This window comes from Rhinoderma darwinii, chromosome 1 (assembly GCF_050947455.1).
Source record: "Rhinoderma darwinii isolate aRhiDar2 chromosome 1, aRhiDar2.hap1, whole genome shotgun sequence".
Taxonomy (NCBI): Eukaryota; Metazoa; Chordata; class Amphibia; order Anura; family Rhinodermatidae; genus Rhinoderma; species Rhinoderma darwinii.
In genome coordinates, this window is record NC_134687.1 from 33,620,873 (window position 1) to 33,648,512 (window position 27,640).

The following is a 27,640-nucleotide window of genomic DNA, read 5'->3' on the forward strand; positions in this document are numbered from 1 at the left end:
CACAGTCTGTACCCTCAGGCGCCACTTTATTAGCTACACCTTTCCAGTATTCTGACCTAAGAACAGTCTAAATAAATGAATGAAATTGATTGAACTTTAAGCAGTCGTTAGATATTTTGGTCCATGTTAAAATGATAGTAAAAAGCAGTGGCTACAAATTCCCAGTTCCAAAACATCCTGAAGTATCTAGATTGGTTTAAGATCTGGTAAAGGAGTTTTACAATTGTTACATGGAGTTCTATCCGGTTAGAAGCGGCCATGAGAACATGGGTAGACGGAGTGAACAAAAAAAATGGAAACCACGGTCAACAACAATACACGGATAGGCTGAGGTATTTCAAGAATTCCTAAAGGGATTGTACAATATTAGAAAAGACGGATGTTTTTCGCTGCCACTGTTGGCCACCCATAGGCTGGGCGATAAAAAGCTCGTGATGGGTGGAGCGAACACAGAAGAGAAAAACAAAAAAAAAAAAAGACTTCTTTTAAAAGCAGAACCGCAATGGATCTGAACAAATCCGGACAGATCCCGTTGACTTGAAATGAAGACCATCAGGTTCCTGGTGGGGATTTCAGTATTCGCGTAGTGCTGTAGACGACACTATTTTGCCGTCAAAAATGCCAGTACTTCTGACAGAATGCAAAAAAATAATCTACACAATATTCCAGACACAATCGTGTTGTAATCACAATATGCTCCACAGATAAAGCTTTTCTGCTTCACTACACACTTCGGGTATGTTCACACAGGCCATTTTCAGCCATTTCTCGGTACATAAACATCCTGAAAAACGGCCGAAAAATCGGAAGCAGAACGCCTCCAAACATCTGCCCATTGATTTCAATGGGAAAAACAGCATTCTGACGGAGTGTTATTTTACGCCTCATTTTCAAATAACGCCGCGTAAAAAGACGCCCCGCAAAAAGAAGTGCATGTCACTTCTTGAGCCATTTTTGGAGTCGTTTTTCATTGACAATAGAAAAACAGCTCCAAAAATGGCCATAAAAACCGCTGCAGAAAACACGAGTTGCTTAAAAAAACAGCTGAAAATCAGGAGTGGTTTTCCCTTGAAACCAGCTCCGTATTTTCAGACGTTTTTTGTTAAGCGTGTGAACATACCCTTAGAAATACAACTTCTAGAAGTCCACGACTCACAAATAAGACCAGCCAATGGCACACTCCTCGCTTCCGGAATAAAACGTAGAGTCATACAACCACTCGGCATTGTGGGGTCCAATGTCCCGTTTTAAAATATAGAAACGGCTGTGAAAATCATAGTACGGATTGTTTCCAGTCTATCCTCATAAGAGACAGACGGCAGATGACAGTCTATAAGAAGCGGATGTCTCCCAGCTCCCGTCTCCCAATTCTCAACAACACCAAGTCCACGTTACTTCCCCTTCATCTTCCTCCTCTTTAAGGCTTTCCATTCACCCTCCTGCGTTGACAAACTGTTGAAAAGATCTTTTACCTTCTTCTTCCGCTCAGAATCCCTGGAGAAACAAGATTAGGGGTCAGTTTGAGAAGATCGAAAGGAGAATTTCATTTATTGATCTCAACTAAAAAACATTTGAATGTCAAATCTCTATATAAAAACTGTGGAATAATAAAACTATGGGCATCTTGTAACGTGTTGGTGATTGCTGGATCTTCTACCTGCCAGTAGGACGGAGTGTAATGTTAGTGCTCAATATTGAAATGATGGGACTTGTAGTCCCATAACACCAAGCTTGGATTTTGTCTTCAATAGTTTTTATTAGGCCCCATGCACACGAACGTATTTTTGCGGCCGCAATTCACCTCAAATCTCCGGGTGAATTGCGGCCCCATTCATTTCAATGGGCCCATGCACACGACCGTGGTTTCCACGGTCCGTGCATTGCCTGGGAGCCTGGACCGCAAGAACGACGGACATGTCTTATTACAGCCGTATTTTGCGGTCCAGGCTCATAGAAATGAATACACGCGGCCATGGGCACGGCTGGCGATTTGCCGGGCAGCCGCGGGTGACACTCCGCGGCCATCTGAGCCGCAAGTCACGGCCCGTGCACATGGCTACTGTCGTGCGCATGAGGCCTTAAAGTGTGCATAGTGAAAAACAGTTAGGCCCTGTTCACACTAAGTTTTTGGCCGCTGTTTTAGATGCAGAAACCGTGCCAGCCTGAAAACACCTCCCATTGATTTCAATGGTAGGCGGAGGCGTTTTTTTTTTTTTTTCTTGCGGGAAAAAGCAGCGTCATGCCCTTCCTTCACACGTTTCCATCTCGGACTTCCCAATGACATCAAAAAGAGGCAGAAAAAGCGGATTTCGCTGCGTTTTTTTGCCCGCGGCGCTCAATGGCCGAAGCCGAAAAACGCGGCAAGTGTTCTGCCGGCAGGTCAAAATCTGACTCAAAATTGAATTCTTCAATCAAGGCAGTACGGAGATGTGGGTAGGCGACGGGAGTTACGAATTCAGGGGCAAATTAGTTTCTCAAACTTTGAATTTCTATCAAGCAGAATGCGAGTACGTTTTTCATTGAAGAACATGAAGTCCCCTCAAAATGTAACATCTTTAAATGGGACCGTTTGCTTTTTCCAAGAGTGATCTATAGTTATTTTAGCAGCTAATGGGATAGAAGAGAATAATTTGAATTGAGAAGGAGTAAGTTCTGCTGGTTTAGGGTCTAGAGCAGTAGTGCTAGTTTTGATCTTTACATATGGTACGGCCTTGTTCACACAGTGCAGATTTTGCACGCATTTAAGGGAAAATCAGAATTGGATCCAGGGGAGAAAGTTTAAGGCCTTCCTTTATATATTTCCTGTTTAGGTTCTGCCTTAGAAAACTACATGCAAAATCTGCATAAAATCTGCACTGTGTGAACACGGCCTTATGCCAAATAAACCCGGCATTAAGTCAAACAGTCGGCTATAAGATCTCACAAGTTTAGGACAGGCCCACCATATGCGATACATGTCCAAAATAGACGAGCAGCCATACAAAAAAGGTTGCTGGGTAGTTGGGTATGGGTATTACATGGAAACCAATCTTGGATTTTAGTTCTGATGATCGTCAGTTCGGGCCGACAGTCAATTATTATTCTCTTTGATGTTGAGGGACAACGCCAGGTCTGCAAATACTACTGTACCTACATTACATTCTGATGTTCGTCCTGGAGGATTATACAAAGATAAGGGGCGCTACATTGGCACCGCTTCTCTCTTCCTTCCGAAGCAGTTTGGCACAGGAAAAGAAAATTCCTGCAAAAGCGCCAATTACGGACTGACATTTAGAGGTCCCTCTCTATAATACAATAATAAAAAAAAGGTTCCGCAAAACATAAGACCTACTCCAGCTGCTGCAGAGCTTTTTGAAAACAATGAGGGTGTTTTTTTATTTGAATAAATGGTAGAGATAAATCTCCTTGCTTGCCAAAAAAAAGAGCTTCTGCAGCAGCTGAGGCCTCGCACTACGTTCAAGACGACTTCTAATATTCCTGACATATACAGTGGAGGGGGCATTATCCCACCATGTGCATGGAAACGTCCTGCTGTAGTTTGCGTTGCATAGACGTCACCACTCACCTCTGCATGGTCTCGGAAAGCTTCTCCCTGGCCAGGAACTGATTGTCTTTGCGGATTTCTCGGACAGCTCCCTTAAACTCCCTCTTATGTTTGTGAATCAGTCTTTTCCGCTCTCGCTCCACTTTGTTACATCCCTGCTTCTTGCCGAACTCCAGCCTGCGAGAAGACGACAACAGAAGTAACATGAAGACTTAATAAAGCCGCAAAGGAATCTCAAATTAAAGGGGCTGTCCAGGGCTAGAAAAACACAGCTGCTTTCTTCCAAACACCTGTCCATGGGTCGTGACTTCTATTGTGGTTCAGTTCCATTGAAGTACATGCGGCGGAGCTGCAATACCGCACACAACCTGCGGACAGGTGTGGTGCTGTTTTTGGGAGAAATCTGCCATGTTTTTCTTATCCTGTACAACCCCTTTAATTACAAGTCAAATCAACAGATTTGCTGAATTACCGAGAGCAATAAAGACCTATATCCCATTTATGACACTCACACAGGCATGACTTTGGGAGTGAACATTTTCATTGGGACGGCCATCTGTTTCTCAAAGACGAGGGGACTATAAGGCTTCTTGCTGTGCTTCTTAATATCTTCTGTTATGTTATTACATAAATCCTGAAACAGAGAAGATACTTGAAAGGTAAAGTAGACACCACTGTTGGACTTTAACACGTATGCAGAGCATTAGGTGGCCCGCAGTGCCTTTCTTTTGTGCCACTTGCCATGATGGGTAATCTCAGTGTGTGTACACCCGACTACAGGACCCCTGTATATATCAGTGTGTTTTTTGCAACTTTCTAAAAACAATTTTTTTTAAATCTTCTTTGCTTTGAGATACAGTTGCTTTGTACCCTGTATCGTTCGCTAAGACCTGAATCCGCCAGGTCAGCAAGACTGACGGGTTCAGTGTCAGTAGGTCCTGCAGGTCTCGGACACCCAGGATCCACATGTAATCTATCACATCCAAGTTCATAACTTAGATGTGATCAGTAACAGGTGGAGACAGAAGGACCCGCTGTCAATGAACCTGTCAGTCCCGCTGATCTGACGGATACGGGTCTTCGCGAACGATAGAGCGGCTCTGTATACAGGATACAAAGCAGCTGTATCTCAAAAAGTAAAAATAATTTTTTAATAAAAAGTATTTAGAAAGTTGCACAAAACACCCTGATGAACATTTTTATATAAAAACACAGACTATTTTAAGGGTTTACATAGCCTTTAACTTATAATACAGGGTGTAACTCAGGAGGACTACTAGGATGTGTAATAGAACATATTTACCACGCAATGTTATATGGAAAAATGGAATTCACAGGTGAATATATATTTCAGGTCTGACTTGCTGAGGGTTTGTCATGAAAGAAAACTTGCTCTGCAGCCATGTTGACAGTATTTCTGGCTTTAACTAGTCCCCCCTATGAAGCCATGGGCCGTTGAAGCAGGGCTACCAGAGGTGTCACTCAAAGCTCCTAGGCCCCAGCGCCAAATCTGCAACAGTGCCCCCATCTAATATTGGCAGCTTTTACGGCAGAGGGGGGGGGCTTTGGATCCTCCTTAATGCACCAGTGCCTTCTGCACCCACTATAGCCCGCCCCTGAGGGCTACAGTGTCCAGAAGTGACGCATCCACATTGCATCTCTCCCACTTTCAGATGGATGTAATGCAAGTATATACAATATACACGTACAGCCTCATGCACACAGCCGTGCCCGTAATCACGGCCCACGATTGCGGGCGGTCCAGCCAATGACCGCACTTTCGTGCCATGCTTCCATACAAAGTATGGGAGCACGGCCCGTAAAATCAGAAAAGTAGGACATGCTCCATATTTCCCGGCACCTATCCGTAGCGCTACGGAAAGGTGTCCGCGGCCAATGGAACCGGGCAGATACGTAATGAAGGACCGTATTGCGGTCTGCAATAACAGAGTTTTTTACGGTCGTGTGCATGGGGCCTTAGTCAGCGATCAGGAATCACCTAAATATCTGACACACCAAATTATATCTCTCTTCATTACTGCATTGTCATTTCCTGACAATTTAGAAACTGTTCAATTCTGGCCACCATTGTAAAATTAGTTACCTGGATTTTCTCGGGGTACCTGCTTTGGGGCAGATATTCACAGATAACCTTCCCTATTGAGTGGAAAATCTCTTGGAAAGTTGGTAAAGAGCTATAGTTGTCCACACATCTTTTTACGATGTCCAAACACACCGCTATGCAGGTCAGCCTATGTGGGAGCAACGGATAAAGCATTAGCAAAAGGATAGTATCAATGGAGTCAAAGAGGATGAGAACACCCTCAAGTTGCAGCACATCTATGAAAGCGTACACAGGGTAAAAACCCATTTAATGTCCTATAGTGTAGATAGGACCAACCCTCAGTCATCACCATTGTACTCGCACTCCAAGAAACCCATATTCACTGTAGGGGCTTCTCGGTTTCTGGCATACTAAAAAAAGAGAGAATGATCCCCAGAGGTTCAACCAGTTATATCTACGCAACAGGGCACAGATGTTAAAATGGGTATTCCCATCCTAGGATATGCCATTACATTCTGATCGGTGGATCCCGACCTCAAGACCCACATTGATCTCAAAAACTTAAAGAAAAACCTGTCTCCAATGACTCCCAACAGGGAAAAAAGGGGATTGTTGTAGCCATTTATCCCCTTCTATACAAAGAATATGCTTCTTCAACCAACAGATACCATATATTACCTATGGACAGCTTAAAGGGCTTGTCTAGGCTGGGGGCTGTTTTTCATACTGATGACCTATCCACAGGATAGGTCATCAGTATATGATCCGAGGGGGTCCGACACCTGGACCCCCCACCGAACAGCTGTTCCGGCTGCCTCCGGGCGCTGGAAGCAATGCAGGGCTCTGTGCCGGAAGCAGAAAATACCGACCACTGTATTGCGGCCCTGCAGGGTTACTGCAGCTCTGCTCCTATTCACTTGACTAGGGGCAGAGCTGTAGTGCTGCAGCGCGGCCACTATACTGTGGTCGGAACCTTCTGTTCCCGGCACCAACCCCTGCATTGCTTCCAGCGCCCGGATCAGCTGATCAGTGCGGGGTCCAGGTATCAGACCCCCACCGATCATACACTGATGAACAATCCTAAAGTTTTACTGTACTTCTACCAGAAGAACAGAGGAAAATAAATTCAATGACTCACTTAAAATGATTGATCTCCGTTTTGTCCTGCGAGTCCAGGCCATTGATTGCCGTCAGCGGCAGAGTCCTCTTCACCCATGACGCAGCATCCTCCGTACTATCAATTAACAGCAGCTCTGAGGACTTCCCATTGACTTTAAATGGAGGAACCACAACATAATCTGTCAAGGTAAAATTAGTTGTGAGACCGGATACCGGTAAAAGGGCGCTCAGCTATATCCACAGTGTTAAGGACCTTTTATATTGGCAGATTTTCTGCCTGTAATAAGCACCGATCGGCAATCCAGTGATTGGGCAATAAACGCTCATTCCTGATCATTGCCCTGTGTAAAACAGGGCAATGATCAGCCGATGAACTAGCAAATGCGGCAAAAAAAATAAATAAAAAATGGTCGGTAGTCGGAAGCACCTATCCTTGTGTAAACAGAGAGATGTGCTGCTGACATGATGGAAATGTATGGAGACGAACGATCGTATGACGATCGTTGCTGCTTGTGAATGCAGCGAATGAGCGCCGATCGACAAGCTATATTGTTAATTGGCGCTGGTTTTTCCAGCCAGTATCGGGCTGCATACCACCACCTATAGCAGCACGGAGCAAGCAACGTTACGATACGTGCCCGAGTGATCATCAATGCGATCGTTCGGGCACATACAGTTTCTTTTATTGTCGGCAGCGCATGCCTGTTTACATGGGCAGATGTGCTACCGATAACCGATTATTTTAATGCCCGCATAAAAGGTTCGAACCTGATCGCTGGGCATGTTACACAGGCTGATTAATAAACATTTTACTGCGGAGAAGATAAGAGATCTCGTCTTTTACTCCGGTCTTCTTGACCCAGAAACTTGGAAGTCATCAGTCGAGGAACAAGAAGAAAATTCACCGTTCCAAAAATTGTGTAGCAAATCAGGACACAGTTTTCGGAAAGATTTTCAGTGCAAATTAATCAATAAAACCCTCTAAGGCTGCAGAATGTATTATAGGGAAACGGAGCGCCGGCTAGCTATAGACAATAGACTTCAGCTGTTGTGACGTCACTATTCTTGGGGATCCGGGGCTTAGCAGTCAAGTGGCATTATATGGAATGACTTTGCAATGTATAGGATCTGAAGACCATATAAAAGCGAAGTATTCCTGGGTATCGTATTACAGCTGCTTGCAGTTCACTGGCCCTTTAAAAACAAAACTTATTTCCTATATGGCAAAGTGAAACCGCGACCCCTCCACCCTCTACAGCTAGGCCACTGCCTGCTCTGCACGAGTCCTGTATTGACCATCATATTCTACAAGTAACGTCACGTTCTAGTAAAGTTTAGCACCTAAATCAATAAATTCCTATACACGTAAATACTATAAATTGGCTGCATGTCACATAGAAGTGGTAATGACGTCGCACCATCGTTGTCTCAAGGTTCACTGTGACCTTCCCCTTATTTCCATTTACACCAAGAAGCATAAAACTTATTTTCCTATCGACGTAGCGGTTTCGGGATGATTTGTGCATTTTATTGGCACATTTTGGGGTAAACAATTATTTACCTGGTTTTTTTTTTTGGGGGAAGGGGATACAAAATACAAATCCGCCATAGATTTTTTTTCTCTTTATTTTACACCATGAGACATGTGGTATAAATATTTCAGTTGTCAACTTAATTCTACAGGTCATTATGATTGCGGCGATACGATATTTGTATTTTATTATTATTCTTCCTTTTTTAATGGTTTATTATTTTTAAACAATGAAATATTGTGTTAGGGCCCTAATCGCCATGGTAACCCATTGGCACCCAACGATCGCGTTATAAGGAATGCCCATGGGTGGCTATATAGAGCCCCTGCTGTAAAGCTCCTTAGATATCACGGCTGCTATTAAAGGCGGAATCAAATGGGTTAAACGGTCGGGAATTTTAACTACATTATGTTATAGTCGCTGTTCAGACAGAGAACAGAGTTCTGCCAGTCTCGTGTTACCAGAGAGCAGTGCATGGTGGGAGCTCAGCTGCTTGGTCACATGACCTTGTGTAGAGTGCGGACAAATTCCAGACAGACTCCAAGAATTCTGACTTTCACAACCCAAAAAAAAAACCACACAAGCTCAAAATCAGCACGAGAAGTAATGGAAAGCGATGACAAAGTTACTCAACTTGTGATGTCGATTTTATCTGTGAAATATTGTTCAAAAGTGGAGTTCTCTTTTAATCCCAAAAATTCAGCAATTTTAAGCAAAACAAAAACCCACTTTATGGTTCAGTATCTCTTGTTATAAAGGACATCGTAGGAACAACACCATCCAGCGCCTCATGAACGGCTCATGATATGATGCACGTGGCACGATAATTGTATTATTTATTTTCTGGATTACCAGTTCTCTGCTGTAATGTCTAAGGCCGGGTTCACACAGAGTTTCTTGACTAGTTTTTTGACGCGGAAACCGCGCCGCAAAACTCGTCAAAAACCGGCCGAAAATGCCTCCCGTTTTACCGCTCGCAGGAGAAAGAAGTGACATGCTTTATCTTCGGGCGTTTACGCCTCTGACCTCCCATTGACATCAATGGGAGGCAGAGGAAAAGTATTTCGCAGAGTTTTATGCCTGCGGTGCTCACTGGCCGCGGACGAAAAACGCAGCGAGACGCCGCGAAAATTGGCGTGCAGGCAGAGGAAAATCTGCCTCAAACTTCCAAACGGAATTTTGAGGCAGATTTTCCGCCTGTGAAAAACTCCACCAAGGAAAGTGTGAACATGATCTTCCTATATTCTAAAATTAAAAGTAGGCAAAACAGAACAGCGCTCCATCAAGGGATAATACGCACGGCTGTATTACGGATACGTGGTGCACCGATTTGTGAAAATATAACACCCACAGCCTGCTATGTGCCCAGACCATACCCTCCACGTGCCCGATATCACACGGCGGCATGTGGCGGCTTTTATTTCCCCCTCAGATTCAAATCGTGACTGATCGCAGGCAATATTTGAGGTTTTCGCCCTTAGAAGCATGGCCTCACTGCAGTAATAACCGTAACAAAGAATGCACAGCAAATCTTATGGTAAATTAAAACTTGGCATATTTTTTGGAGTCTTTTTATGGGTTTTTTTTACGTGAAAAACGTATAAATAATGAGCCGTAACTCAAAGTCTCTTCCATAGCAGTCGTGCAGCTGGAATGAAATTTGTTTAGCACGCACGTCTCATTCCGCCTGAGGCGAGGCCAATAAGAACGAATGTTTGTTGTACTATGCAGAAAAACGGATATTGGTAAATAGCACAAGGATGAAAATGCACATTAAACAGCCAAAGTCTACTAAAAAAGTGATGAAAAGAACAATTTTGGACGCTGCCAGAGACTACGCAAAGCATTGTAGATTTAAAATGGAGTCTCGGCACAGCAGGGAATTGTAAGAGGACAAACCCAGGATCCACTACAAATTTTACAATTTGCACAGAGAATAGATTTGCTATAACCACGCAGCCAGCACGCGACCCACTGAATACAGAATGGTAATTGCGGCAATTTTATGACATTATGTGAACAGAGGTGGTCACAACCCCTGTCCATATGACCGATTTAGGCAGAACAGAGAAACGCTAAGAAAATAGCGGCTCCCGCTCTGGTGGACTCCAGCCACCCTTGTATTATATGGACACCCTTTTATCAGAAAGTCCACTATGTAATACTACATCCCCCCTGCAGGGTGGGCAGACAAGGCATTAGCCGGCAAAATCAGCTGTTTGACAAAAGAGGCGGGAGCCGAAACAGCGGTGACCAGCCGATCACCTACTGAAAAACGATTCTCCATGATGTGAAAACCAGGTACGTTCTCTGACGAGAGCTCAGGTAACCCATTTTCAGAATGAACCCATCTTCTTCAGAATGACAAACTGGAAACCGGGTAACATAACATTGCTCGGCAAGAGGCGTTTGGTCTACGGGTTCAGCATAAAAGTACATTTATGCAGAACTGAACTTCTGGGGAGGAGATCACCTCGAGTCCAATTTTTGAACTACATTTAAAAGCGTTGCCTCATCCAAGTCACCCCCTTTCAGAACTTAGCGTGGGCTCCACTTATGACTTCACGAGACACCCCCTTTTATAGTGGTGTAAATAAACCCAATTTGACAAATACGTACCAACAGAAGCCTTGTGTGGTGTGGCCAAGTGGAGAATTCCCAGCAGGAAGTTGATCAGCTCTGGTATAAACCTCTTAGACAGGGACACGTACTCCAGAAACACGCAGCCAATGAAAAGCCCAGCAGCGACATCTTCGAATGAGGACACGGGACACTGGAATCAATACAGAACACGAGTTATGGCAGAGACTGGTCAACGTAATGGTATAGGCTTATTACAGGCTCGGTCGCTCACCTTTGTCAGCAACTGGCTCATCACAGCGATGGCCGGGGTAACCACCGGGTGCCAGAAATCAGACGTAGGGAATAAAATTCCAGTAATTTTGAAGTATAAGAGCTAAAAGATAAAGACAATAGGGAATCAGGACAGGACAGGCTTTACAAACCAAATCACAGAAAATACATTACTATGGGCTCACCTGCCGGCTTATAGAAAGCCGCAAGCAAAAATCCACAGAAAGACTAAAAAATTACACACCACATGTAATGCTGGAAAGGTCGCTCGGCCTTTGGAATCCACCGCTTCATCCAAAGTGCGAGAAATATCCCGTAAAGCGTTCCTTACGCAATCAGCTGCTGCTTCTGGAAACATCTGGCACAACTGGTACAGTGGACTGTCATATGAGAGAAAGGACGGTTAAAAAAAAAACAAAAGAAAACAAACATTAAAAGAGGTTTTTTTAGTACAAAATTTAGTATCAAAATTTCTGCCCTTCCTCCTAAATTATTTCATATACTTGCTAAAGATTCGAGGTTCCATTTTTGCTCCCCCAAACATACTTCTCGGCTGCGTGTTGCGGCCCCTAGTGGGCAGATCTGTATGTGGCTCCCATTTAGAAGTAGTATACAGAACAGCCCTCAGACCTTCCCATGGAAACTTTTAGCATTTTTTTTTTACCAATTTAGGTCCATATAGGACATTATGTACATCAGTGAAAAGTCTATTTACATTATCATCTTGTCAACAGTTTGAAGATCCGGCGTCTCCTGCTCAGCCAGGTCTATGACATAATCCAGAAGAAAACCAAATAGTTTCTGGGAAAAGATACAATGACAGCTTTAATAAATCAATCATTTTTATATTCTTCTGCAGATAAAAAAAAAAAATACAGTATGGCCGTGCTGGGTTAGTGCAGCTCTGCTCCTACTAAATGGAATAGGAGCAAAGTTGCAGTACTCCAGCATGGCCGTTATACTGAGACCAGAGCCACCTGCTTCCAGCACCAACCACTGCGTAACCTCCGGCAGCTGATCGGTGCTGGTGTCGGACCCCCACTAATCATATACGGATGACCGAACCTTTAGATAGGTCATCAGTATGAAAAACCGCCCAGACCGGACAACCCCTTTAAGCTGGCCACAGACATCTAACCTACCAGACATGCGACTATCCTCAGACCCCTCCACCAAAGTAAAAAGGGAAGAATACACACACACCTACATAGATATATATATATATTTCCCATTTCCATACGTTGTATGTAGGTTGAGATCGGATTTGTCTATTTATCTTAGCAAGTTTACCAACCCTCCAATCAGCACCAGCACAGGAATTGCGTTCAGTACCTGTGTTTATTTTTTTTCCTTCACCCTCTGAAAACTTTAACACCTACTCTCCAACAAGTCACAAGTGCATTGGTCCTACTTTTCCTCACCATCATAGTATATGAGACCACCTTGTTTACCCTTAATGTCTTGTAGTAAACACTCTGGTAGTTGCTGAACCATTTCACGTTCACCCATTCTGCAGTTATCGGAGGACAGCAATATCTGAAGAATAACCACTGTACCCCCATAAACAGGCCTGAATATCTGATCTCCGCTGGCTCTAGTGTTAGGGATCATACATCAGCTAGAATCTCTCACCTCCAGCTTTGCCTTGTTCCCCTGAGCCAGACTCGGATGATTACACTTCTGAATTCTCTCCAGGATGAGGAGCTGCTGATCGGAAGGTTTCTCACTCAGAAGTGACTGGAAATCCTCATACAACTCCGGGACTTAGAGTAGACACAAATACAGAAGCAGAAGGGTCAGTTTTTATTCTAAACGTTGCAATAGTGAACACAATACAGGCGTTCTTTAGATGCAGTCGCCTGATGCATGTAACGTCATACAATTATATTTACAAAACCGTACGACAGATAATTTATTGAATTGAAACACGTAAAAGGTCATCCTCTGGCTCGTCCGGACTCGGTCAGTAGTTCATATTGATGACCTATCCACAGAATAAGTCATCAGTATATGATCGGTGGGGGTCCGACACCTGGACCCCGCACCAATCAGCTGTTCCGGCTGCCTCCCGATACCAGATGTCCATGACGGAAGCAGATGGCTCCGGTCGCAGTATAGCGGCCGTGCTGCAGTATAACCGCTATACAGTGTAGAGCCATCTGCTCTCCGAAGCCGGCAACTGCAGAACATCCGGTGCTCAAAGGCAGCAGCAACAGTTGATCGGTGTGGGGTCTGGGTGTCGGATCCACACTGATCATATACTGGTGACCTATCCCGTGTAGAAGTCATCAGTATGAAAAACCATCCAGTGTACGTACAACCCCTTTAAAGAGGCTCTGTCACCAGATTTTGCAACCCCTATCTGCTATTGCATCAGATCGGCGCTGCAATGTAGATTACAGTAACGTTTTTATTTTTTAAAAAACGAGCATTTTTGGCCAAGTTATGACCATTTTTGTATTTATGCAAATGAGGCTTGCAAAAGTCCAAGTGGGCGTGTTTAAAGTAAAAGTACAACTGGGCGTGTATTATGTGCGTACATCGGTGCGTTTTTACTACTTTTACTAGCTGGGCGTTCTGATGAGAAGTATCATCCACTTCTCTTCAGAACGCCCAGCTTCTGGCAGTGCAGACACAGCCGTGTTCTCGAGAGATCACGCTGTGACGTCACTCACAGGTCCTGCATCGTGTCAGACGAGCGAGGACACATCGGCACCAGAGGCTACAGTTGATTCTGCAGCATCGGCGTTTGCAGGTAAGTCGATGTAGCTACTTACCTGCAAACGCCGAAGCTGCTGACACGATGCAGGACCTGTGAGTGACGTCACAGCGTGATCTCTCGAGAACACGGCTGTGTCTGCACTGCCAGAAGCTGGGCGTTCTGAAGAGAAGTGGATGATACTTCTCATCAGAGCACCCAGCTAGTAAAAGTATTAAAAACGCCCCGATGTACGCACATAATACACGCCCACTTGGACTTTTGCAAGCCTCATTTGCATAAATACAAAAATGGTCATAACTTGGCCAAAAATGCTCGTTTTTTAAAAATAAAAACGTTACTGTAATCTACATTGCAGCGCCGATCTGCTGCAATAGCAGATAGGGGTTGCAAAATCTGGTGACAGAGCCTCTTTAAGCTTCACATATATCAGCTATACCATTTTTGCCTGAGCCAGATACAACTGATGGTAAAGGTGCGCACTCTATGCGCCTGTCTGGCGTCTATACCCAGACAGAGAAATGTAGAAAGCATTGCCCTTAAAAAATGATGGGATCCATTTTGTGATTAATCTATAAATGGATCCTTATTAGTTCTGCGGAATGTGTGATCAAAATTGTTCATAATACATATATTATCGATAGCGTAAGACATTTTACGGTTGTAACAAATTTGTGAGCTGGCTAATCGCTAAAAATTGGTGCAAGACATTGTGACTGGGGCTAAATTGAAATTCCAGAAGAAACAAAGTGCCAAATTATGAGAGCATGGAGGGTTAAAAGAACCACAACATTATTCCTAAATTCTGCGTTTATCTGGCCCAGGAAGGGTTCCCTGGTTCTAGCACATTCGGTCATAAGGAATCAAATGAAGCAACGCCACCGGATGTCTGTTATCCTTGTCCTATCAGGTGGAGCAACTGCAAAATATGTTTATTTTGTACCGTAGGTTCACGAATTCCAATATTTTTGTCACTCATCATGCCTCAGAATGGAGAACATATTTCATACAGTCCATGGAGTGTCCTCCTGGGCTCATTGTCACCCCCTTGTGAGTATCGTACTTTGCATGAAGTGGAGGAAGGGACAGAACATTTATGGCTGGTTCTAACGATTATAACCCATATACAAGTTGTACTAGGTGAATAGTATTCTCTTTACTTCATCAGCACTACCTACTGTAATACACTCCCCTATAGCGAACATGGTATGGTCCTCACCAGAAAAAGCAATCATCCCAATCACCAACCAATTAGATACTCCATGTTAGAAACTCACCTTTAAATGTGAAGGGGAGCTGAGAACTGGCCTCATCGGAACGCTTCTCTTTGACCTTTCGGGTTTTCTTTGTTATTTTAACTTGCACTTCTTCATCTTCCTCACAGTCTGCATTAGAGTCCAGGTCGGAGTGCTTGTCAGAAGCGTTACTTTCCTCCTCCTCCTCCTCCTCGTCACTTCCTTCAGCATCCTCATCTTCTTCACCTTCGTCATCTCCAGGTTCACTACCCTCATCATCACTGCCCTCATTGACCACTGCATCATTATCTCCAGTCTTCAGCTCATGGTCTTCAGAATCAGGAAGGTTCATCTTCCCATCCTATTGAGAAAAAAACAAAAAAAACAAAGATGTAAATAATAATGTCAGTAGTAAAATCTAGTATCAAGAAAAATGTATGTTAAACTATAGTACTAAAGGCCTAGTTCACAGTTTTTTTTAACCGGCAGAAAAAATCTGCCTCAAAATCCCTGAAGGAATTTTCAGTTGCCAGCTTTGCTGGATGCTTTCTTTTTTTCGTGTTTATTTGCCCGCGGCTGTTGATTCTAATGTAGAAAATGTGGGCAAAAACCACTGCATAAAATGCTCCAAACGAGCGCCGCAAGTTTTCTCTGACCTCCCATTGATTTCAATGGGAGATCAGAGGAAGAAACCGCACAAATGAAGAGCATGTTGCTTTTTTTCCCCCGCGAGCAGCAAAAGCCGCCTGGGAAAAAAAAAACCACCTCTGCCTCCCATAGAAATCAATAGGGGGTGATTTGGGGCATTTCATGGCGCCGATTCCAATGCAGTTTCCACGTAAAAAAACCTTTTATTTTCTTTATTTCCACCATTCAAGTCATCAAAACATTTGTCCAAGAACTTTTTTATTGAATTAAAGGGTTTGTGAGAGATTATGAAAAATATGGTTGCTTTCTACTAGTAACAGCGCCACTCTTGTCCAAGGGCAGTGTGCAGTATTGCAGCTCAGCTCCATTCACTTAAATGGGGGTGGTTTAGCTGCAATACCGCAAAAAGGACCCAATAGGTTGCTCGTCACTGAAACAAAGACAACACAGGAGTATTAAAATGTATTATATAAGAAAATTCAAAGTTAAATAAAAAAAAATAAAAAAAGCCACAACCATCATTTATTTCCCCTTAGCAGTGCCGTTATTAAGCACAAGTATAAATGTTGTTAAAAAAATAAATAAATCACTACACATATTTGCCATCCCGCAATGGTTTTAACCCCTTAATGACCAGCCTATTTTAGTCCTTAATGACCAAGCCATTTTTTACGTTTTTCCATCGTCGCATTCCAAGAGCTATAACTCTTATTTTTGCGCCGACATAGCTGTATAAGGTCTTGTTTTTTGCGGGACAAGTTGTATTTTTTAATAGCACCATTTTGAGGTACATATTATTTATTGATTAACTTTTATTAACTTTTATTTGGGGGGAAAAAAACCTGAAATTTCGCCACTCTTTTTCGCGTCTTAAATCTACGCCGTTTACTGTGTGATATAAATATTACACAATAACTTTATTCAGCGGGTTGTTACGATTGCAACGATACCAAATTTGTATAGTTTTTGTATGTTTTACTACTTTTACACAGTAAAACGCTTTTTTTTTTAAAAATTATTTGTTTTTGTGTCTCCATATTTGAAGAGCCGAAACGTTTTTATTTTTTCGCCGATGCGGTTGTATGAGGGCTTTTTTTTTGCGGGAAGACTTGTAGTTTTTATTGGTACCATTTTGGAGTAGATGCGACTTTCACATTTTTTTTAAAGTCAGGATTCACAGAAAACAGCAATTTTTCCATAGTTTATTACATTTTTTACGGCGTTCACCGTGCGGGTTAAATAATGTAATAGATTTATAGTCGGGGTCGTTACGGACGCGGCGATACCAAATATGTGTAACTTTTTAACTTTATTTTGGTTTTTTAATTGTAAAGCATTTTGTAAGGAGAAAAGATGGGTTTTTCATTTTTTTTAAAAACATTTTTAAAATTAACTTTATTAAACTTTTTTTTCACTTTTTTACTAGTCCCACTAGGGGACTATAATATGCGATTCTGCGATCGCTATTATAATACACTGCAATGTATTACTGCCTGTCCGTTTAACACGGACAGGCATCTGCTAGGTCATGCCTGCGGCATGATCTAGCAGGCATTCACTCCAGGCAGACCTGGGGGCCTTTATTAGACCCCCGGCTGCCATTGGAGACACAGACACTCGGCGATCGTATCGCCGGGTGTCGGTGGGATGAGAGGGAGCTCCCTCCCTCTCTCCAAAACCACACAGATGCGGTGCTTGCTATTGTGCACCGCATCTGAGGGGTTAAACGGGTGAGATCGATACTAATATCGATCTCACACGGCAGAGCAGGGACGCCCCCAGCCCTCAGCTACCTCTAGCAGCTGAGAGCAGGGAGATTTGACAGCTCCCTGCTCTGTTTACTTATTCCGACGCCGCAACGTAAAAAGTCTATGGCATCGGAATAAGGCCCGTTAGTGACCGACGTAAAAACACGATGGGCCGGTCACTAACGGGTTAACCCACACAACAAAATCAACATTATGGCTGTCGGAATGAGGTGAAGAAAATTAGATGTGTTCGATAACAGGAGGATCTCGCTGTCACCGAAGCAGTCAGTCCTGCTGACCTGACAGATTTGGCTCTGAGCGCAACATATAGCTTCCATGTATCCATGATGCATAAAAGCTGTATCTGAAAAAAAGTAAAAAATACCTTGTAGGAAAGCATCAGGCGATCGTCCTTATCCAGTACGAACCCATCCATCAAATCGTCTGCAGATATGTGTTTCGGTTTCTTTTTCGTTCTGTCATCTTCTCCTCGCATACGACGGAGACGGTCAGCCTATAATAAAAGGCAGGGAAAAAAAAAATTAACTGAATCTGAGCAAGCAGAAAAAACCACCTAGAGGGGTTCTCCACCTTGGACAATGTCTACTTGTTAGAAGGCTCCCTTAGTGATAACCTTATTGCAAAGAAACCCCATTGGGACCGCCAGTGATCAGCTGCAATCTGTTGGGAAACCTTGCAGTAAATATTCTTGCAGCGCCACCACAGGGGAAATGAAGCATTACACAGTGTCCATTCATAACATTGGTCGCGCTTTATAGCCACTCTCCACAAGAGATGAGGATCCTGAACAGGGGACCCCCCTCTATTATCTCAGAAATTCCCTAATAGGGTACATGAAAATGGGTTTTCTAAACGGTCTAAAGGTCTGGAAAGCCCTAAAAAGTAATCCTCCAATCAGACATGGAGGGCGTATATAATCAAGCAATACTTATGGAGGAAAACCCCTTTTAAAACACCAGAGATATTCGGAAGGGTATCCCTGCCTTCCACTAAAATCTAACTAATACCTCTAGTTGCTGAAGTCTCTCCTGTTGTTCCAGAGCGATCTCCTGTTCTGACTTCATCTTGTCGGAGGGTTTTGCTTTCATGTCAAAGAGAAGTTGCCGAACCATCATGTCGTAATCATCAGGCTGGGAAGAAACAAATACAAAAAGTCATCAGACGTATATCGTGTATACATGACAAGGTGTTAATATACCCCGAGATTAGCATTTATTAACCCCTTAATGACCGGCTCAATTTTTCTGTTTTTGCCTCTCTGCCTTCCAGCAGCCATAACTTTTTTGTTGCAATAATTTTTATTGGTATTTGTGAGAAAACAAAATAGCAGTATTGCATACAAACATTGCCATATCAACAGTACAATAAAACCATCCCTACGCATGGAGTAAACGTTAAGGCAGTCGTGGTTGGAGAGACGTCGTGGGATTACAACAAAGAAAAGAAAGGAAAAGAACATACATGTCATCTATATCAACGTAGCAAATTATCCTGGGGAGCAAAAATGACATCAATACCGAAATGAGTGTGTCACGTGGCATAGTGCACGCTAGTGGACCATGGATTCCATACTAGTGACAATTTATGAAACGAGGAGTTGCCCAATGAGATGATTCTTTCATAGGCATAGGTTGTGTTGATCAGTTCTCCTAATAACGGGGCAGCGGTCTTCTTCCAGAGACGGGTCACGACCAGTTTAGCCATGACCAGGATTTTACAAATTAAGCATTGTAGTGGTACAGGAAATGAACCCATATCTATAAACAGCAGGGCCAGTTGAGGGGACGGGGGGGGATGCGACATTTGGAGACTGTGGACACAAGGTCAAAAACCGGAGACCAATATGGGATAAGTATGGGGCATTCCCATAGCGTGTGATATAAAGTGCCAGTGTGGCCACAGCTCCTCTAACATAACGGGGGCGTCTCAGGGAACATTTTGTGTAGTCTATCTGGGGTATAATACCATCGCATAGAGGTTTTTATAGCAGCTTCTACGTGTTGGACACAGGGTAAGGCTTTGTAGATTAATTTAAAGGCATACACCCATGCTTCTTCTGAAAAGGAGCGTCCCAAGTCTCTCTCCCAGGACCGCATGGGATGTGTTTTAGAAAAAAGTGAGTGTGAGTGCAACATATTATACACAAGTCTCAAACCCCTGATATCCAAACACTTTAAAAAGACATACAGCATCAAAATTATTGTAAGTCGTGACACAATCTCTAATCTGGAGATATTTAAAGAAACAGCCATAACTTTTTTAATTTTTCATTGACGTGACTGTATGAGGCCTTGTTTTATGCGAGAGTTTGGGGGGGAAAAAAAAATTTTTTTACGGTGTGAATATAGGAAAAAGCGATTCTCCCCATAGTTTTTTCTTGTTTGTTTTTTATCCCGTTCACGTTTCACGCTAAATAACCCATTAGATTAATTCTTCAGGTTATTACGGTCGTGTAGATACCTAATATGTGTAGGTTTTTTGTTTTTATTTAGTGTAGGGGCAATAAAATGTATTTTATGCAAAATAAAGACTCTTTTTGGGACTTTATTTTATTTTTTTTGTCACTTTTTTTTCTTTTGATCCCATCAAGGGATAACTTTACTTGTAACATTTTTTTTTTACTTGTAATGTATTAGCATACTCCTGTACGCTAATACATTACACTGTGTCACTATGACACAGGCTGCTGATCGGGCAGCACATAGTGTGCCCGAACAGCAGGCAAACGAAACAGACAGCCCTGGGGTCCTTTGTAGGTCCCCAGGGCTGACTGAAGAGGGATTCCCCGGTGTTTGATCGCATCACCGGAATCCCGGTGATGCAATCAAAGAGGGGAATTCCCTTTGATCATGCCGCGGTAATCAAAGGGTTAAACAGCTGGGGTCCGAATGTTTTCCGACCCCAGCTGTGTTCAGGAGGCTGCTCTAAGATCAGGAGCTGTAGGCTCGGGACTTGCACCGCCTGACGCCAAAAGACAGTGGGCGGTCAGGAAGGAGTTAAATACCAGCACTTAAAGGCTATGTCTACCTTGCAACCAATTATTTTTTTATTGTTCCAATACACATAACAAAAATATCAAGCAATTTTGCATATAGTCTTAACCCCTTGGTGACATAACTGTACGTCACAGGGGAAAATGGACTGGGTTCATGGGCGGGTGTTGGCTGGATGATACAGTCGACACCTCACTGCAACGGCCAGGATTAGAGATCTCTGACTCCGGCCATTTAACCATTTAGATGTCACGATCAATAGCCACCACGGCATCTAAGCGGTTTGAAAAAAGGGACGGACCCCTCCACCAGTCCAAAGGCCCCCCCCCCCCCCCCGCTACGCTATTCTGGGGTACTGATGGTTGTCATGGCAGTCTTGGGGAATAATGAAAGCCCCCAGGTCTGCCATCTTTCTGCTCCTATCAAGTGCCAACAACATTTAAGTTAGAAAGAAGTAGGGGTACAGATTAGTAGGTAAAGAGCACCCAAACCATTTAAAGATCCCTTTTCTTTTAGTCTTGATTTTTTATGTTGCTCGGACTTAAAATAAAAATCAGCAAACTGCATTGTGGTACATACTACACACTCTCCATTCCCCCCTCCGCCGTTCGGAGATTGCCCTCTTCTACGCTGAGGCAGCCACGTAGTCCTACCTGCTCTCACCACTCTAGACTGTAATGTCTCTCTCATTCGTCCTACCTCTCTTTCTGCTGCTACTACTTAGATGGTCTCTCAGTCACTGTAGTCTGCTGTGTGGCATCTGAGGGAGGATGCAGCTACAGAATTAATGATAGAGAACAGTCTGTGTGCTGCAGAACATAAGGACTTCCGACAGGACCTGACTACAGAGGAGACTGTTCGTAGTCGGAATCCACTCGCAGGATTCTGAAAACCAGCAGCAAATGCACTCAGGAGTATTACAGGACTGAGGCATAGTAGGTAAATAAAATAAATTAGAAAAGTGGTAGACGTTTACATTTTATAGCAACACGACGGGTCCGGTGCACAACAGAGACAAACGGAAACCACGGGCACCGGATCAGTCACCATTGAAATCAATGGTGATGGAAACGGAAACCTCTGGTTTCAGTTTGTGTCTGTTCAGGGTCCCGTTCTGACGGAAAGCTCCAACGGAACGTCAGAACGGGACCCCAACGCAGATGTGAATAGAGCCTTAGTCGTTCAAAGCAGAACAGTAGGAAAAAATACAAACAATACAAAAACAACAAACAAACAGAACACAACAAGTACAAGAACTTTGTGGAAATCTTACCTTTGGCTTCTCAGGTTCCACCTTTCTCTCAGATTTAGGAGTCTTGTGAGATAACAATCCCTGAATCCCCTTCCAGTCACTGTCAAGTTTTTCCGTCAGCTCCAGCGCCTTTTCTCTTTGACTCTGTCGTTCTCTCTTTTAACAAGAAAAGAAACAGAAAACAATGAAAGTGTTGTTTGATGACATTACTACGTATAATGATAATAACCTGAATGTGTTTAAAGTGTAGCTAAATGTTTAACAAACTTCTCACATGTCATAGTGACATGTCAGGAGTTTGGATTGGTGGGGGTCCGAGCACGGAGACCCCCACCAATCGCTGGAAAGAAGCAGCTGAAGTGCTCGTGTGAGCGCTCAGCCGCTTCGTGTCTGTTCGGCTTTTTCTGGAAAGCCGATGTATCAGAGTACGGACTCATAGGCTTTCTATTGACCCCATACTCCGATACATTGATTTCCGGAAAAAGCCGAACAGACACGAAGCAGCTGATCACTCACACCTATGCTTCAGCTGCTTCGTTCTAGAGATTGGTGGGGGTCTCCATGCTTGGACCCCCACCAATCCAAACTTCTGACATGTCACTATGTCATGTCAGAAGTTTGTCAAACGTTTAGATACACTTGAACTCTACAAGACCACCTCAGAATACTTAGAGGGAGCCTGACACTATCATCAGCCATCTAAGTGCAAAGATTTACCCAATTTTTACATCTGAAGGTGAATAAAATCTTAAAACATTCCATCTGATTTTTTCCTTCTCTTCGTTCCAGCAAGAAGCTATTTTTTTTTTATAACCGATGGGGCTATGATTTGACCACAGAGTCACTTAGGCTTCAGAAAAATGCACAGTCCCTGCTTTCTTCTCTGTGCGGCCCCTCCTATTAAGGCACTAAATTTAATGCAGCGCCAGCTCTATCAGGCTGCGAGACGTCCTGAGGGACATCTCCACATGACGTATTCTAAGTCTGATGCATAAAAAGCTATTCCCAAATACATTGTTATTCGAGTAGGGTAGACACTGGATTCCCGGCCGGTTCGTGGTCAGGTCTCCTGCAAACTATAGCCCACCGTAAGAGAAATCTCTAGTTTGCGGCCAGCAATTAAAAATCTTCCTGTTCGTCCTGCTACATTTTTTTGGCTTACTCCCACTGCTTACATGAGTGAGTAAATTAATGTACGTATAAAATATTAGGATTTACATAATTAGTTTAAAGCCCTTTACATTTACATCAAAACAATCACATACCTTCTCCATCTTTGATTTGACAATCAGCTCCTCAATAAGCTCTTTCCGTGTTTTTGGCTTTTCAGGTTCCTCCTCTTTTTGTTCGGTAGCTGCTTTCCTTCTCAGCAATCCACCTCCGCCAAAATGTGCAGCCGTTAACTCAGCTGCAAAACATCAAGTCTAATGACACCAAATATCCAGATGCATTATGGAAGTCAACCGCAATTCTTTAAGGGCTGTCTCCGCACAAACATTGTAGGCATATTGACCATGATTCAGTGTTCAAGAAGTGGGGGCGTCCACTGTGACTTCTGTCAATCACTAAAGGGACATGCGGCGGTGAAAGGAATGCTATCAGCTCCCCTCTGCTCTTTCCGTCGGCAGCATGGTCAGTCTATTATAGTCAATGGCCACCCATTTAGCCTACAGAATAAAGCCCATTTATGGCCTATCCTGTGTTAACGCTGTAAATATCACATAGTTGGGGGTTTAACTTCAGGGAGTCTCATCTAATGTGAAAATGGTGGTTCTTTGCCCCCTTTCTCCAAGGCAACGCAACTGGCGACGACATCCAATTGGACCCCCAAGTGTTAGACATTTATGGCATATCCTGCGGATTTGCCGTAAATGTCTAAGACGAGAAAACTCCTTTAAAAGGGGATAAACCCAGTCCATATGTCCTTTCTGGCAGACCCAGCGCGTCCATGTATTACATTTGTACAAATCCATGCCTAGATACAGCGGATTATCAGGGGTTAGAGAAGCCAGACAGGGATGACTTGTTTTTTTTAAAGGGGTCTTCTACTTGAGACAACCCCTTTTAGTTGCCAAACAGTCAACATGGTGTAAACACAACATAAATAGCAATGAGGCAGTATAATTCTATAGGCAAGGGTTAAAGGCTCAAATACAAATCTCTTCCCAATTTACCAAACATGAAACTATTTTTCACTTGAAGATTTATCACATCAGATCTTGTCACCCGTTCTCATTACTGTAGGGTTAGGCTTAAAAATCACCACACCTGACAGGGCCCCACGTTCTTCTGTATCACTGTCACTGTCCACAGCGTCATTCAGCTTCTCAAATGCTGCCAGAGACTGGCCATAGTGAGTGAGTTCCTCCTCCTCATTCAGGTTATACATTGTTTTCTTATCAGTGTGCCTCTATAGAAAGGACACAAAAAATAAAATAAATAAATATATATATATTTATTAATAAACACGGTCAGTAACACTAGTGGAAAACACTACAACTCATGGAAAAGTCACTCATATTGTAGGAAACCCGTCCGTCAGATTGCTTATCGTACACAGCCAAAGCCATTTTTTGACTGCGTGCGGGGGAGAGAGAGAGAGAGAGAGAGAGAGAAAAAAAAAAAAGCATAACGCTCTATCTTGGAGTCACTAGGAGGCAGAAAAAAAAAACTGTTAGTTTGGAGCATTTAAAAAAAAAATATATACAAAAACAGAAAAAAAAAAAAAGCTTGCATTTAAAAATCTGCCTTCAAAAATCCTGAAGTGATTTTGAGGCACATTTTGAAATGGCAGTGTTTTTTTTGCTTTTTTTCAGCCTATAGAATCTAATGCAAAAACTGCTCCAAATGAGGGGTTTTTTCTGCCTCCCACTGATTTCAGTGGGATGTCAGAGGCGGAAAACACTCAAAAGAGCAGTCTGCCTCCCATTGATATCAATAGGGGGTGATTTAGGGCATTTCTTGGCGCCAATTCCATGTCGGTTTCCGTGTCGAAATCAGCGCCAGAAAACACAGTGTGAACTACCCCTGAAGGTGGAAATAAAATAATAAAAATTCCCACAGAAATGAAAACTCCAACTCTAACACCTATGGACAGACTATTTCTGCCCATTATATGACTTATATGTGGCAGCATTTAGCAGTTTTATCTCGAATTCTCAGTTTTCTCTGAGCTAGTGGGTGGAGCCTAACGGCTATCATGTATTCTATACACAGCACACATTGAGTGGAGATTCCTGCTCCCCTATCACATATATAGAAGCAACACAGAGATTATATAGCAGTAATCAACAGTGTAGCTGTGAATCCAGCCCTGGTGTGACATAACTCTTACTAGAAGCTGCAGCAGCGTCTCTCCCTGCCTCTCTCTCTGCTCCTGCCTCCCTCTCACTCTGCTCTCCATAGACTTCTATGGACAGCAGTAACCAGATCTCTCAGTGAGCTAATCGCCCGTCTTGTTAAGACGGAAAAAGCATTACATTCAGTGAGTGAACAGTTAGGAGGCAGGGGGAGGGGGAAGAAGCCTGATTAGTAGAAAGAGGTATTATTCCCTAAAAAGATATATTACAAAGTTTCTTATATTCGTTTGTACTATTGATTTTTGCAAAGTTTGTTGAAAAGTTAGTGACCATTTAATAATATATCTTCTTTAGAAGTTCAGTGCCGTTTTGACTCTCTGAAGCCACGCCCCTTGTTAGCATAGTCTTCCGTCACTAACACATGCCACTCCCATGCTTAATATGGCTGCGGATGGAGGGCCATGTGACAAGACACGTCCATCAGCCTCCTCCATTGCAGCACGTTGCGCAAGTTTCCTGGACGTCCAGGACATGCACAAGCGCAGGTAAAGGTTTTGGGCCATAGTGCTACCAAGGTTCCCCTCGAAATGACAACTCCATATACTCCAACTATAGACAGTACTCGGGACTTAAGAGAAATGGTGTTCAGCCTTTCATCAGAGGAAACACACAGTGCTGATGCACCATGTTTGGGTCCCAACTCCTTGCTCCATGAATTACCTTTCGCTCTAGTGCAAATCTTTTCATCATCTTCTCCTCAGGAGCCAACTTGGTGTCATATTCTCCAAATCGTTTGTCACTGAACACACTGGACTTTCCTCTTTGCTGGTACTCTTTAAGAAGAGTGTCCTTACGCTGAAAAACGAAAAGAAAAAACAATTTAATAGTTAAGTACGCAACTGGAATGCGAGCGAAGACAGATTGTGTACAACCGGATTGGTCTTCAGCATTTCTATGGGACCTCCCTTTATATTGGTCCATGATTTGTGGATGTTATTATATTATCATTTTGCTAATTAAAGGGGTTGCTATCCCATCAGGACAGCCCCTTTCCATCGGCCCTAGTAAGGCATACGGAGAGGGCCCTATAAAAACCAGAGTAGATAAGCACTAACGAGCTTCAGCAGACCTGGCCCGCACATGCACTGCCATATGTCTTAAAGGGGTATTCCTCAGAGGATATGCCATAAGTGCCAGACAGGTGCGGGTCCCACCTCTTGTACGGTCATCTATCAGGAGAACGAGCGTTTGGTGACCTCGGTTCGCTGATTCTCTATCACTGCATTCTCCATGCAGTTCAAATGGTAGGACAGACAGGAAAGTTATTCAATGCCAGTCATCAACAAAGTTTGCTGGAGCTAGAACCACAGCAGGTAACCGGGTGGTCAAGATTTCAGCTTTCCAGCCTGTTATATATCAATATTATCTGTGTAGCATGAGCCTGAAGCCGCAGGTGGCGGGATATATTGTTGTTTTGAGTCGTCCAATCTATGACGTAAGTGACAAGTTGCTGTTGGATGCAACTTTACCACGGCATCAAATCACAGCTGCAATAAGATGCACACATTGCGCAAACAAAAGAATTGTCCCACAACAACCCCTTTTTTTTTAGTGTAACCGGTCAATCAGATACTTGTTCTGTTCTCTAGCCGAGAAGGAGGACTAAGGACTTTTATAACCCCTTTAAAACAGCATAGCACGCGCCTCAGCTGCTGCAGAACAGCATAGCCCACACCTCTGCTGTGCAGGAGAAACCAGTGCTATACCCCTTTAAAAACTGTAAACAGCCCGAGGCACTCAGACCCTGCTGAGACTTCTAGTACCCCCCTAGTAACTGCACCCAGTGTATAGGAACACATCACTAGTCAGTCACCTTCTTCAGAGCTTTGGATTTGGACACCCCGGGCAGCCCCACATCATGCTTGGTCTTCCTGCCCAGGACACTGAATTTCTGCTTGTTGATCTTCACTTCAAAGGGGTTATTCCGGACCTCGCTGCGGGCTTTCTTGACTCGTCCTGCGGGTCCTGGTGGCGGCATCTTCCCTTTCTTCGTATTCTTCCCCATAACAGCAGTGACAGCTCAGCAGCCGGGGATCCACAAGCTCTGTAAACACGTGTGATCCCACAACCGGAAGTTCTACTACACTCGGCGCTCGTCGCGCTCTAGTGACGTCAAGTCAAGTGTACTTCCGGACTTGGTGTCGTGAAATGGTTTGCCGGCCGTAATACGCACTCTAAAATGCACCAGTGCGTATGAGACCTTATAATACCAGTTCTGTCTAGGGAAAGGGAAGTCTAGGAGTTACTTGGCCTCTATTCCTTGAAGGACGTCAGGCTTGTTCACACTGCTGTTATCTGCTTACGTTTTTAGAATCAGCCTGGTCTAATTTGACAGAAACTGCATAGGAGTCTCCATCGCAGATCCCTTCTTATATGGCCGAACAAATAGAGCATCGCTATTTTTTCCAGTAAATTATAGACACCATGACGGCCTCATGCACACAACCGTAATGGTTTTGCTGTCCACATTACTACGGGTCAGTTGCAGTCCGTTAGACCGCAAAAAAAACCCTTGTGCCATACCTCACAACTTTAAAATCGGAAAAGAGGGA

At 43.5% G+C, this 27,640-nt stretch overlaps 1 protein-coding gene across 1 annotated transcript; it reads right to left on the reverse strand.

Moving 5' to 3' along the window:
* On the reverse strand, window positions 1–27,179 carry NOP14 (NOP14 nucleolar protein). Its single transcript, XM_075857372.1, has 18 exons — window positions 26,902–27,179; window positions 25,749–25,883; window positions 23,998–24,139; window positions 22,995–23,137; window positions 21,751–21,885; window positions 18,492–18,614; window positions 17,849–17,977; window positions 15,110–15,428; window positions 12,746–12,876; window positions 11,829–11,914; window positions 11,358–11,493; window positions 11,115–11,216; window positions 10,880–11,033; window positions 6,748–6,907; window positions 5,649–5,796; window positions 4,057–4,178; window positions 3,566–3,721; window positions 1–1,494 (listed from the first exon to the last, which is right to left on the reverse strand). Exons 1-18 carry the CDS (start codon window positions 27,091–27,093, stop codon window positions 1,392–1,394), a joined length of 2,616 nt encoding a protein of 871 aa, XP_075713487.1. The 5' UTR covers window positions 27,094–27,179; the 3' UTR covers window positions 1–1,391.
* Between the last annotated feature and the right edge of the window lie 461 nt (window positions 27,180–27,640).